A 14653-nucleotide genomic window follows, 5' to 3' on the forward strand; every position below is an offset into this window, starting at 1 on the left:
AAGCTGTCCTTTCAAAGAATCAAGTGTCTCTGTGTGTATTCATGTATAACAGGCACTTCAGTTTGTGTGCATGTAACCAACGTAATCATAAGCTGCCACTAATTTCTAGTTCTGTGATCAGTTCCTTTATATCTGCCCAGATGAAGTGAATTATTGAATGAAATTGTGCCCACAGCTGAATAGTGCTTGTTGGGGTAGGAAATTGTAATTTTTGCAAATCCCAAGAAAGTATTAGGACTGCCATCATCACACTTTGAGCAGCTGTCACTAAGAAAAACCTTTTCATTGCTACACATGATATATGGCTTAGAAAGCCAGTTATCGTATTCTGTGATATGATTTGTGGGTAGCTCCTTGCCTGTTTGAAGAATGTTGATGGTAGACATTTAACTTTATTTGCTTTAGATTTGTCCTTGACTCAGAAACTGGTAAAGCCGTTGTTTTATGTAGAGAGCTGCTCCCGTCTCCTCCCCTTCCACCCACATAATTCTACATAAATAGGACTAAACCCACTGTTTTTAACATGCTAGGCAAGCAAATCATCCCCCAAAGTTTTAGTAATAGCAGTTAAGATCAAATGTACGCCCAGATATGAGCATTTCAGTATATCCTACCATGCGCCTCTCCCATAGTCCCAGGGTAAGAGTTTGGACACACCTACAATATCAAGAAGTTGAAGCTTTGTGGTGGGTAAGGTTAGATAATACACAGTTCATCTGCCTATTTGCAGTCACTCTAACCAACAGGCATTTCCAAGTCACAAGCCACCTCACCCCAATCTAGAATGTGCCTGTTACACTGCATGGACTTTAAAGGGAGCCAAGGGCTGAGGCCAGATTTCTATCTTCAATGCTGTTCGCATATTAGTAAGCTTTCGTACTGATCATGCTCCTAGGCTGTAGCACTGTGCTTCTACAGCTAGCCTGCACCAAGCCACCCTGCCTTGTGTACAGCTAGCTCAGGTGTCAGCTCTGCAATGTAGGCTTGTCCTGTTTCATCATGCAAATAAGGAGCTTGACAGACAACACCTCATCTTTCTGCGGTGTTTGCATTTAAATGATGTGTGAATGCCATTTGTGAATGATGTTCACATCATGTATAAATCCCACAATGACTTCTGCTTAGGCTAAACCTGTCTTTAGTTTACAAGATAGTTTAGATTTCAGTGGAATACTGAGAAGACGACTCCACTCAGATTACAACCAGGCATTTTTGTACCAGTACTTGGTACAAGTCAGTATTTAGCATAAGTAAACTACTTGTGTGGTGTGGTCAAAACAAAGACAAGAAGTGGTCAAAACTGGTTTAGGAGAGGCATCAAAATTTTTATTGGTTTGTGTGAAGAAGCCTGGCTGGATATATACATTGATACTCTTTTGCGTCAACCTCCAGGGCAGATGTCTCCTGCTGTCTCTGTTCTCCAAAAGAAGCAGCATTTTCCCAAGTGCTGTCTAGTGTTTTACTAATAAAATAATTGACTGAACTTTGCTGTCTGGAGTCCTGAATTTTGTTTTGAGCTTTGGCCAACAAACTGAGCGATGCATTCCTCTCAGAGAGAGACGTGATTTCCGAGCCAGACAGCACAGCTCTTGTCAGTGCTGAAACATGCTCCTGTGTGCCCTGCTAACTCTGAACACAATTTACCTTGCTTTCCCATGCACAATGCATCTTCATCTGTTCTGTGCAGGGTCAAACCCTCCATTAAAAAATACAAGTCAAATCAAGATATTACAGAGCCAGATTTTAAAATACCTCAAAAATAGTTCAAGATCTCTACTGGTAAGAACTGGAGGCAGCTGTGTAATCCTCGAGGGCTGCTATTTTAAGGATAATTCCAAAAAAAGACACAGTATTGTGGCTGGTTATCAGGAGAGTGATATTTCTGGACTACTTAGGCTTGACACTGATAAAAGGAAAAGACAAGAAAAAGACAAGTTAAAAAAGCTGTTGCTATCTCCTGCTGTTCAGACTTCCTTGTACTCATGTTTTGTACCAGATTATTTTAAATGTGTACTTTAAAAATATTTTAACTGACTCTTTTTAACAAATGTAATTGGAATCCCGTGTACAATAAGTACTATCAATTTTCATGCCAAATGCAGAATATTCTTCGGGGGGGGGGGCGTGTATACACATGTATGCACACATCTCTCTCCCCTCCCTCCTCTGTAAGGAAGTGATTAGTCAATTGCTTTAGTGGAATGACTTGCTTGCTGAAAATTACACAGGTACATAACCCATATAGAACTAGATCCTTCATTCTAGATATTGTACACTGAAGAGACTGGAAATAATTTTATATTTTGCTGTAATTTTTAATTGATTTTTAGTCACTTTATTGTAAAAATGCAAATATGGTTTTATAATTTGTTCATTCAGATCCCATTGTGTGATAAACTCACAGCCTTTTTCAGTGGCATGAAATAGTGGGGTAGTATATAAAATAAAGTCACGTAGTGCAGTTTGGTATGTATTGTACTTGCTAATAAATTATGTACTCAGTAATACCCAACGCTCCACAGAACATGCTTAGTATGTGTACAGCTTTTCCCTTATGAAGTAGTGAGCAAGCAATCCTTTTGCACAAATATGTATGCCAAACTTTAAATAGTTAAGTAACTAAAGATAATTAGGAGGCGTAATAGATATTTTGTATGTAAGTGTGGGAATAAGCATTGGAACTGGTAAGAAAGCTTTGCAATCTTTGATGTATTTGATATATTTACTCAGCTTTTCCCTATGACAGTTCTAAATAGCACTCCGAGCAGTTCATTATCTTTGGCACCACAAGGAAGCTGTCACTGCTGTCCAAACTGCAATGCCAATAACAACTAGTCTAGCTGCAAAAAGATCACTGAAGATTTTGTACTTATTTTTAGAACTGCTTAGCATCGCGTTTTACTTTGTTGCCATGGACTTTCTCATTCAGTGTACTAAGGTGAACAGACCATAGTAAACGCTGGGATGGGGTACTCTCTGTATGTTGCTAATACACAGTCTTCCCTTTAAAAATATGGATTTACGCTCCTCATCACTCTTTCATTCTGTTACATTGAAGGCTCGCCAATACCTGTGGGCATTGATGTGCAGGTAGAAAGCATTGACAGCATATCTGAAGTTGACATGGTAAGTTGGTTAGTAGAACTGGAATAAAGAATTTCAGCCAAAATTCAGGGTCTCAGAAACATCCAACTGGATGATACAGAATAATACAGTTAAAGAAAGTAAACCCTTAAAGAGCGCACACAACCTTGCCTTGAAGCATGCAAGTCATTCTCATTTAAACTAGTAAGTGTTATATAAGAGCACATGTTGAATCTCTCCCTGGGCAAGAGGAAGAGATCAGAGTGGACAGTGCTCTGATTTGAAAATGCCAACCATTCAGTAAGCCCCATGGGCTTCCACATGAGCTCTTAGTGCTCTGCACATTAGATGATGAGGCTTCATGTCCTTTGCTTCCTTTGCTTATGCAGATCTGAATATTCCCATCATTTCTGGCACGGGTGGAGCTGTGGTCATAACAAATGGAAATAGAAAAATCAGTTCCAGGAATGGTCCTAAGAAGGAGACGCCCTCACTGCAATCAAGGACCTGTAGCACTGGAATGCAGGCTGTTCATTCCTCAGCTGAAATTGTCACTAATAATGCCACCCAGACATTAGTGCCAAGTTGCTCTGTCCTAGAATAGCAGGGCATGTTAACTTTGCAAAGAGATCTCATTTACAATATCTTTTCACAGTGAGTGTAGCTTTAGTCGTAGGTGTTCAGTTTGCAATGGGATGTGTCAGAATGAACCCCTGCATTCCTTTGCAAACCTACCCAAATCATAAAATCATATTACAGAGGCACAAATCATATTACCAGGGAAGATCTAAGTATCTTCCCACTATTCTTATCAGAAGTAATTGTTCTACTGAGATAAATGATATCTGCCTAATAAGGCAGAAGTTATATAGGTGAGCACAGAGCAGTCAGGCTGTGCAGAAGCTCAGACTGGGTTTGCGGCATCCTCACCATCTCTTTCCACATGTATATTTGCAGTCATGTTATTTCTCAAAATAGGATGATAAAATATTTGTAACAATCTTTCATATTAAAAAAAATTGTAATTCTTGTAAAATTTCATTGTTTACTCTTATGAAATTCATCATATTGTTTCTTTATGATGCATTTCATTCATAAACGTACTAATCTAAAACCCCTGTGCAATATTTGTACAAAATGTACAGATTAATGAATTTTACAAATTGACCTAATGCTCGTGAAGAACTCAAATTAATCCCTTTGTAAAGGAACCACAGTCCATTCTAGGAAAAGCTTGTGAAGATTTCCAAAGGAAACCTGTTTCCATTTGCCTTTGGTTGGTTTTAAAGTTTCTTTATCACTTCACTGATGGCCCAATCCAGCGGACCACTGAAATCTGTAAAAGTTTCATCTAAGTATACATGAAGTATGAACCTCAGACTCAGACACCAGTGACAAGGCAAACAGCCAGTATCTCAGAGGTAGTTCTAATCTATATTTAAACTCATTGAGTGGTGTTTGATTCCTCTCATTGAGGATCCTCCAGATGATGTCCAGAGAAGAAATTGAACCTTTGCATGAGTTGATTACTTTGTACTGTTTTCTATTGTACGTGAATAAAACAAGCATTGTCTTCTTTTATTTTTAATTAAACGAAGGACTTCACAATGACTTTATATCTCAGACATTACTGGAAGGATGAGAGACTTTCATTTCGTAGTAACAAAAACAAAAGTATGACTTTTGATGGAAGACTGATAAAAAAGATCTGGGTACCTGATGTATTTTTTGTACACTCCAAAAGATCTTTCATCCATGATACAACTGTGGAAAACGTCATGCTCCGAGTATACCCTGATGGCAATGTACTCTTCAGTCTACGGTAAGAACAATACCCTTTTATAAGAAAATACATGACTGCAATTGTGGACCAATAGTCTGTACAGTAAGAAATTACTGGAAATACTTGCAGTTAAGATTCTGATACTGGACAGGCATTAATACCCTGGCATCATGTAATGGGAACTGGTGACCAGTGCGGCAGTGGGAAAATAAATTTAGGATTGATAACATATAGATAACGTATTTTTCTATCATTCACATATTGTTTCCTGTCACAGGATAATGGCAGTTTTTTTCATCTGTTGTAAACAGCGCTGAAGTTTATCAAGTGTTAATTCATTGCCAGTGGTTTTAGCAATATTGCAGTAGTTTTACTGTTGAGTATAGTAAAGCCCAAAATTATTAGCAAAGAACAAATGTGGGTTTTTTTCCCGAGCCTTTTAAAACTGTCTGTCTCAGCTATTTTCACCGTGGGATACCTGTAAACACACCATTGATATTAATCGGGGCTCCAGATAGATAGGCACAGAGAGCAGATCATTGGTGCTGATACCAGCAATGTTAGACAGGCATGTTGTGTGACTACAAGGAACTGGAAAGTGAAACAGCAATTCCAGGACTGGAACAGCAAGGTCATTAAATGTGTCTCCCTTCTATCTACATGTTATTGCTTTTCTTTATGAAGTAGGTTTGGATGATGTGGCAAGAAATAGTTTTAATGGAGGAATTTTCCCCCTAGGGTAAAGGCCCTGAGGCCTGTGCATTGCAGAAATCAGTTCTCCAGTTTGTTACTAATTAGGCCTGTGCACAGAGGTGATATTTCATCTAATCTGGCTAGTTTGAAGATTTATGCAAGCACTTGAGATTTTGGCTATGCAATAATTGTTCCAACAAGTAATGAATGTATCTACACTCTCATGAAGACATGCAGAAACCCTTACAACAACAGCTGTACACCACTTCAAAATAGTGTACGTTCAAGAATCACGCTGACCAGTAAGAAACAATGAGGTGAAATATGCATTTTATTGCTATATTCATTTCCATGCTTCATGAGAGAGAGAGGGATCAGAGGAACTACACTACTACACTAAGGCTTACAGCAGTGGCTCTCCATGTGAGGGGTATGACATACATTCAGCTGGGGGAAGGAAGAGTGGTGAAGAGACATAAGATGGGCAAACACATTCTGTCATCTTGCTGGAGAGGTAAAGTGTCATCAAGATTAACAGCAAGAAATTGTGCACAAATAGTTACAAACCAAAGGGAGCATGTGACGGGAAGGACAGAAATGGAGAGAAAGGAAAAAGCAAGATGGGAGGGAAGGAAAAGGAGAAAGTAGAGCTGAGGGACAGACACAGTGTGAATCAAGTTGCTACGTTTGCTCATTGCTTGGAATCCCCTCTGTGATGGGAGCCCTTGCCCTGTGTCCTGCATCACATTTGCAAGCTGGTGCTCTACTTTTCTTCCTTGCCCTTGTCCTCTCTGCTCCCACAGTTATCTTTCCCTAACCCCGCGTTACCAGATGGTGTGTACTGGGTGACGACTCCTTGCTCAGACAGGTGAGCTTGCAGCCAGCCTCACCTTCCTGTGCCAGTGAATAGCAAAGCCCCAAAGTTCCTGCCAAACCTGTGGATTTCTTCCTGGACATAAGCACGAAGGGCAGGTGTTCTGTCCTCTTCCTTTCCTTCTCTGTCAGTTCTTATCAAACTGAGAGGCAGGGAAAGGGGTGACCTAAAGGCTGGTGAATGAAGGTTTTAAAATGATTAAGGTGAAACAATGTGTTTCTAGCCTGAGTGGTGTTAATGCCTATGTTCCTAAAGAATCAGATGTTCATTAAAACACCCTTTTTGTATTGCCAGTTTTACACACAGTGGGTAGATTATATTCCAAACACTTATGTGCAAGAAATCTGCATATTCCACAGTTTTTCTTCAGTGCCTAGCATCCAGGATTTTATCAAAGCAAAGCAGAACAAAAATCCAGATTTGTTGCTAAAATAGCCTTTCTTTTTTTTAATCAACATTTTCTTGTTGTTCCCCTGATCCTTTAGTCAATAGCTAAAAGATGGAAACAACATCCATAGTTGGAAGTCTCATGCATGATTTTAAAGATGTACCACTCTTACAATCTCATTTCAAGCCAGTAAAATCTTACACTTGTAAAAATTCAGCTACAGGGTGATTACTGATCACAAGTTTTCAAAGATCACTTATATAACCAGTATATCCCTTATCACTTAAATCCCTGTAGGATTCAGTTTGGGGAAAACTGAAAAATCAAACTAAAACATCAAATGACATGCAAGCTGTGGCAAGAAAGGGAAATTTGGCAATATTTACCATATTTAAATTGCTGCCTCTAGCCTTTTTTTTTTTGTTTATTGGTTAAAATGTCAAGGGACATTTATCTTCTAAGCATTTGTGAAAAAGCAGGTGGAATGCAAAATAATGTCTTTGCCTAGATTTCCTTAAGCTTTTTAGAGTATAAGGCATTTCCATGGTGTTGAAGAGGAGAGTAGGCTTCCAGAAATTGCAGCTTATCTTTTTATGCAATTAAATATTATAACAATTCTAGCTGGGAAAATAGCACTTGGAATAATATTTGCTCTAATCAGTAATATTATCTACTTCAATCTATGACAAATCCAGTCAAGAAATGTGAACTCCCCTTGTTAATCTTCATAAGTGAAACTCTTCAAAGCAAAATGTGTGAAAGGCTAATGAACGATCAGGCCAGTAAAGGGTTTAAAAATAGAAGGTGATAAACTTAATAAGAAAGACTATTTATGATTAAAAAATATGTTCTCTCACTGATTTAGTTTTCTCACTATCTTGAAGCATCTAAAAAAAGTAGAAAAGCTCAATCATTAGGATTCTAAACAGCAGATTGGTTGGGGATCTCAGTAAGATGTCTGCACAGCCCTAAGAAAGTGTGAAATTTTTCATTTAATTTCTGTTTTTCTGTTCCTTTCTGCAGAATAACAGTTTCTGCTATGTGTTTCATGGATTTCAGTAGGTTTCCTCTGGACACTCAGAACTGTTCTTTAGAACTGGAAAGCTGTAAGTTTCATTCATACCTGTTCTTCACATGTGCATTTGTACTAACACTCCATCTTGTTCATAATACCTTTTTCACTTATTTTGATGTGTGACCTGAACCCATCAACCTGTACATATTAAACTGTGGCCAGTTTGGGATCTTTCCAGAACTCAGTGAGCTTTGGGAAGATAGAAAAACCATGATGCACCCTGCTTTGCTTTGACTCGGTTGATATTTCAAGGCCTAAATCTAAAAATGTTTCCTCTGTCAAAAATAATGGTTTTTTCTGAGAAAAAAGTGCAAGTTAAAAGTAAAATAAGATGTCAATATTTGACCTCATAGAAAAATGAAAATGAGAGCTTGTGTTACTGTGAAATGTCTGCTTTCTCACTCAGTTGTCTGTAGTAAGCTGTAGAGCTGGACAACAAAAGGTAATTCTGTTTTGCAGAGCCTTTTGATATCTCAAAATTTACTCTTATTTGGATTATGACTAAAACTGGGATGCTGGTTTGTTGTTTAGTTTTGGAAAAGAGAACAGATCCCCAGCGTTCAGGCAGTCTGCTCCGTGTGGTAGCTCCAGAGCTCCGATCCTATGTGCCCTGTGACCCTGAGCATGCCCATGTCCCCATCTGTCAGGTAAGCTGCTGGCAGGGCACAGGACTGGGCTCCACTTGAAACAAGATGGAATATGGTCTTTGCAAATTTTTCCATGTCAACTAACTGGCAAATCGATGTGAAAAAAATGTTTCTTTGGGGTTTTCCCAAATTGTTTGAGTGTTCTCCTATCCCTAAGAAAAGAAAAAAGAAGCATTATTCCAGCAGAAGAGGTGATTTAGTTTTTACTTTCTCATAGATGCATACAATGAAGATGATCTGATGTTATACTGGAAACATGGAAACAAGTCCCTGAGCACAGATGAGCACATCTCCCTCTCCCAGTTTTTCATCGAAGAATTCAGTGCTTCCAGTGGACTAGCTTTTTACAGCAGTACTGGTATAGTAAGCCCCTGTCATTAGAAGAGAGAAGCACAGGACACAATCATGCAGAATGTCTTTCACATTCAAACTCGTTGCTAATAAATGACTGAGAGATCTCAGTCAAAATGAGGTCTGTCAATCACACTGGTCTGTCAGCCTAGGTCCTCAGTTCTCTTTACATTACCAATGTGACACTTTCTTGATATTAGAAGAAGAGGCCATAATAGTACTTGTAACTTAACAACTGACAATAAGATCCTGAAAAAAATGTACAACAACCAAATATATCCTGTTGTGAGCTCTTGCAAAATCGTGGTGCTTCCCTGAAAGCCACTGGAATATTGGGTTTACAGGAATCTTTGGGTCCTGGTTATATAGAAAAGCTTGAAAATGCAAACTTTAAAGGGTCAAGTACTAGAAAACAAACAAGAAGAACCCCTGTGTGTTTTGTTGTCTAAAATCTCCTCATTTTTGGAGCTGTAAAATGTCATTAGAAGCCTACTAACTATCAGATTTCCACATGAGAGCATTTATAACCTATTGAGGTCTAATTCATGGTTTGCTTAATGTTCTATGTTTATACATAAGTTGCAGAAAAAAAATCCCTTTATGTCAGTGCTACATTGTTTAAATACAGGTATCTTCCCCAGACAGGTTTTTATTTCTCCCTGTAGATCTTGAACTATACTTCCTGGCAAACTGCACAAGGCTTTAGGAGTTTATTATAGTCTTGATTTCATGCAAGGTGGGTTTTATTTTCTTTGTATTTGTACATGCAATTATAAATTTTGAAATACTTCTCTATGTAAGTAGTCTAACTATACGTTTTTAACCAGATAAAATAGCATGCTTGCTACTGTACTTACCAGTCTGAGTCAATTCATTTCAGTGTGGATATTGCCCTTTATATCAAGGCAGATTAATAAAATAGAAATTATTCCATATAATATGATGAAATGCATAATGCTTTGGAAAAAAGCCTTTAAGACATACAGGAAAGCTGCAAATAATAGATTTATTTACTGTATTTTATTTACAGCATAGCTTCTTTTTGCATTTAAAAAAGAACCATTCAAGTTTGCAGTGGCTGATATTGAATGCAGAAATTCCAGTTTAAATTATGATGCAGTCTAAGCAGTGAGGAAGTCACAGCTTGATCAGGTTCTTCATCCTTATCTCTTGCTTGTGTATGAGCTAAGAACAGAGCTCCAGCTTTCAAGAACCACTGTCATGTGAGAAGAGGGCAAGTGATACCTTACTATCATAACTGTGCCTTGCTGAGATCTACGTCAAATTTGTCCTTGTTGCAAGAAGGAGACTGGGATATTTTCCACCAAACTGCTATCACTGTGTGTTGAAACTGGGTTCCAGGAACTCAGTTGGCTTCTCTCTGCCTTGCTATTCTCATCAAAAAACACTTATGCAAGCAAATACGGCCTTGTGTACAACAGTGCAACCTCATACCACCCCTGTACCCAGGCCTTTGCAGCACCTTCACAGCACCTTTGACTTTGCAAAGTGTAACTGCTTAAAGCTTACATGCAGATGCTTTGATGATGAGCTTACTCAGCAGGGTAAAGGTGAAAGGAAAGACTTCTTTTAAGTCGCAAGGACCACTGGGAAGTACCTGAATAACACGTGTACCATATCTGTTAATTAGAACACTGCCCTTTGTAGACATACACTTTTCTTTGGCTTTGAGGTTTTGTTTCAGTCAGGAAGTTCCACTTTCTCTTGTTCTTTTATTTTGCTTCTTGTTGGAAGAAAATGATTACACACAGACCCCGCCCCCCGAAGTAAGTAATAGTGGGGAACAATCAGCACAACTCTAACGGGAGCCACCTCCCCCTGAAATGTCTCAGGCAAAAAATGGACAAAAATGTTGCTCACAAAGCAGCCTTCTGCATTTTAGGTTCTGCATATGTTTTCCTGTGAATCTCAGTGAACTACACATGCGTAGCATTTAGGCTTTTGGAGTTCCCTGGCCTCCAAAGGAGCAACAATTTCAATCCATTTTAAAAAGACAATCATTTTTAAAACCAAAAACCTGCTCCACAACTGAAAACACACAGAGTTTCTTTTTTACGAAGTCGCTCTTTGTGATGGCATGACTGCTCCCACACAGGCTCATTGAGATCTCTATTTGTAGTGGACAGGCAGATGCTGCGCAGCCAGCAACTTTTGTCTTCTTTTCACCTCGCTATAAACTGATTTCCCTCCCATCGCAGGAGGTATAGCACACATGCTTTGCTGCACAGAGCATGCCCCAAAATTCACTAGATGGCACCCTTTCCTCTAAAGTCAACGCTGGGCAGGCAAACCGGTCTGACCGTAGGAAAAGACGTGCTGATTGTTGCTGGGTATTTGTAGTGTGAGAGAAGGCAGACTACGTTTTGGGGGAGAAAGGGTGTTGGCTTCACTGTCCTAGCTGGACTGGACAATTATATTCTGTCTGTATTTTCCCGGCAGTGTCACTCGAAGTCTATTTAGTATTTTTCAATTTCCTAACCTCAATTATAATATAGTATTTTATTTACACAGTCGTGATGCTTCACTCCCAAGGCAGCAGTATTTTAATGAGGCATGATGGACAGTTTGTAAAGCACTATATAAAACCAAGGTAGTGGCAATGTTTCTTAGGCATTTACTATTATTGACGTGGATACACCATTTCTTCTGGAAGGAGGGGGCCAGTGAACAGAGCTGTCTTCTCCCCCCAACCTGTTCCTTTCTCTTTTTTCAATAGGTTGGTACAATCGACTTTTTATAAACTTTGCACTCCGGAGACATATTTTCTTTTTTGTGCTACAATCCTATTTCCCAGCCATGCTGATGGTGATGCTGTCTTGGGTTTCATTTTGGATTGACAGAAGAGCCGTTCCTGCCAGGGTATCACTAGGTAAACCTTTAATGTAACCTCTAAACTTTAGGGAAGTGTAGAACGGATAGTGAAGAGGTTTTGAAGTTACCTTAGCTTCTTATTTACACAGGACATGAGCAAGTATATCAGGTAATTGCCTGAACAACACTACTATTGCCACTGTTGTCACTACCACAAACTCCTTTAGTCAACCTCTACATTTGGAAATGGGATGTTTGTTCAGACTGGCTTTGCTATATTAGATAACAGCTCACACACCACAGAAGGAAAAAAGGATGATTCTGCAGATTTCCCTATGTAGAATTTTACTTCATTCCTTTTTTTTTTTTTTTTTTTTGCAAAGACTGGGTTTTTCGTCCCTTCTTCCCAGCAAAGTAACAGGTAGTAACAGGTAGTCAGATCCCTCCCTAAATCCATGGTTCATAAGAGATACTCAATAGGCATAGCACAATCTATCTAAAAGCTGTGCAGCTCTGCTTTCTCTCTAGAAACATTTGATATCTTCCTACCAACTTGGAACCAGTTTCCTGACTTGTCCTATGTAGCAAAGCCTTTCTTTGTTAGGCATCTAGAAAATGTTTGCTTTGGTGCCTTCACTGTGCAAGGCACACAGGCTTCTGTGGAAGCCGAAGAGTAAGTTGGGCATCTTTCTGCTCTCACAGTTTTGGTTTTGAACACCACAGCTCAGGAGAAAAAGACTAATTACAGTGGGTTTTTTATAACATTATTGTTTTTCTCAGTGATGAATCAGTTGATACCACTTCAAGACTGCCTTTGTTGGGAATTTAATGCTGATGGCCTTGGAATGAGTACATTTTTTCAAAGATTAGCATCTCTGTGAAGATCTGATGGAAATTTGTTAAGATATCTAATGTAACCATAATGCATCTGAGTCCTGCAACTGTCAGTTTAAGAATTATTAAAGATGCTCCTGCTCTTTCTTCTCACTGATGCTAGTCCCAGAAGCCAACTGTACGTTGCCATATTTCTTAGACAAGTGAAAATTTGAGGACCTCTGTTTAAGAAACAAACTTGCATGTACTGAGGGAGCCCTCAATTTTTATGTATAGCTATATTAATCTAGAAAAAATAGGACTGTAGCTACCTCAGATCCCTTTCTATTGGCACAGTCTAAAGCTATTAATACCTGAGATATAAATCTATTTGTTAGTCTAAAACCAAATTATGCTACCTCCTACCTACTTTTATTAATGCATCTACCAATTCCTTTTATTTATAAGAAATTTAACTTCATCTTTAAAAATAAAGTTTTAATTCTCAGTAAGTAAGTCATTTGTAATGTTGCCAAGATGGTTTTGCTGATCATGTACTTTAATTTATACGTGGATTTCTGCAGAAGGTTATGCATCAGGAGTTCTATGAATAACGCACATTTCATTAGCATGAGCATACATAATTTATAGGCAATGTTAACAACAAAGTTTAAAAAGCTTAGCTCCCTAGCCTAGAGTATACATATTTTAAATAAATTGATTTCCTCTTATATGGTATATTTCAAACTCCATCCTTCAACCTAAGGAACTTGCAGAGAGGGAGAGGGAAAACTCTTGTATGTTCCAGTGGACTTGAACTAGCATAAAACTGGAGAAAGGCTACACTGAGACCCAGTTGAAAGGCCATGCTATCAGCCAGTGCTGTCTCACAGATGTCATTGAGATGTCTTCACTTCCAGTGTCACATTCATTTCTTTAAAAGCAGGGCCTGGCTTGGGTGTCGGTAGGTTTTTTTTTTTCCTGAGAGCAAAACAAAATGAGATGAATAGCTGCATGTAACAGGAGAGATTGAAAAGATGAGGGTGAAATTCTGGACACACTGAAGTGAACAAAAAATATTTCTTAGTTTCAATGGATATAGCATTTTTATGCTAGAGTGTTTTTAGAGAGCTATGGAGTTATGACAGAGACATACAAGCTGATATATATTCTCAAGAAGTACAATTTGAGAAGGGGTTGGGAGGGAAATCGGTGATTCTTTAGTGATTGTCCGGGACAAGAAAGTGTGTTGTGGAGACCCTGGCTCTGGTAAGTAAGGGAAGACCACAAACCTGCTTTCACTTCTCTGTAGCAGTGCCTAAAGCTGTCGCAGAAATGTGTTCCTTATGCTGCTGAATCACCAGTGTTGTGTCCCCACTGTTCGAACCTCGTGTGCTGCAGCTGTAAATGCACACACTGAGCAGAGAGATGATTTACTGGTTTCAGTATTGGATGTGATAGGTCCTTCATGGTTCACTCCACTTTTCAGAGCCTGTGCAATGAAGTTAAAGGCAGTGTCAATCATATGCCCTCACAAAGTTGTGCTGTCCAAGCAACGGTGACGAGCTGAACAGAACCAGCTGGCCAGTATTGTGATAACCTCCCCTTTTTCTTTGGCAGGTATAACTACAGTGCTGACAATGTCAACCATCATGACAGGAGCAAGTGCCTCAATGCCTCAAGTGTCTTACGTAAAGGCTGTGGATGTGTATTTATGGATCAGCTTCCTTTTTGTCTTCCTGTCCGTCATCGAATATGCAGCAGTGAACTATCTCACCACAATTGAAGAGAGAAAGCAACTCAAAAAAAGGGGCAAGGTACAATCCTCTGTGTTTTGGTGCCTTCAGAAAGCATCACAGAAGCCACAGTGTAATCCTGATACACCACTGTAATAACAGTACAGTAACCATCTCTGTGACTCCACTCTGTATCTCACTTTTCTTTACTTGGCTGAAGGGAGGAAACATATCGTTCTCTCTGAGATCTTGAGAAGGTCTGCGCTTTCTCTTCCTGCCTTTTCTTGTGGCAGAGGTTAGGGAGTACACCTCCTGATTCCCACCCCCTGGCCCCCACTGAGGAAGGTAACCTTCCTTCTGTTCTCAAATACTTATTG

At 39.1% G+C, this 14653-nt stretch overlaps 1 protein-coding gene across 1 annotated transcript in view; it reads left to right on the forward strand.

Moving 5' to 3' along the window:
• GABRR3 (gamma-aminobutyric acid type A receptor subunit rho3) overlaps window positions 1-14653 on the forward strand; it is a 30079-nt gene that overhangs the window by 14408 nt on the left and 1018 nt on the right. The window contains exons 3-8 of the mRNA XM_050910625.1: window positions 3059-3126; window positions 4683-4906; window positions 7846-7928; window positions 8762-8902; window positions 11633-11785; window positions 14161-14357. Coding sequence (XP_050766582.1) covers window positions 3059-3126; window positions 4683-4906; window positions 7846-7928; window positions 8762-8902; window positions 11633-11785; window positions 14161-14357 — 866 coding nt within the window. The remainder of the gene's footprint in view (window positions 1-3058; window positions 3127-4682; window positions 4907-7845; window positions 7929-8761; window positions 8903-11632; window positions 11786-14160; window positions 14358-14653) is intronic.

The sequence above is a fragment of the Gymnogyps californianus genome, chromosome 1 (assembly GCF_018139145.2).
Source record: "Gymnogyps californianus isolate 813 chromosome 1, ASM1813914v2, whole genome shotgun sequence".
Taxonomy (NCBI): domain Eukaryota; kingdom Metazoa; phylum Chordata; class Aves; order Accipitriformes; family Cathartidae; genus Gymnogyps; species Gymnogyps californianus.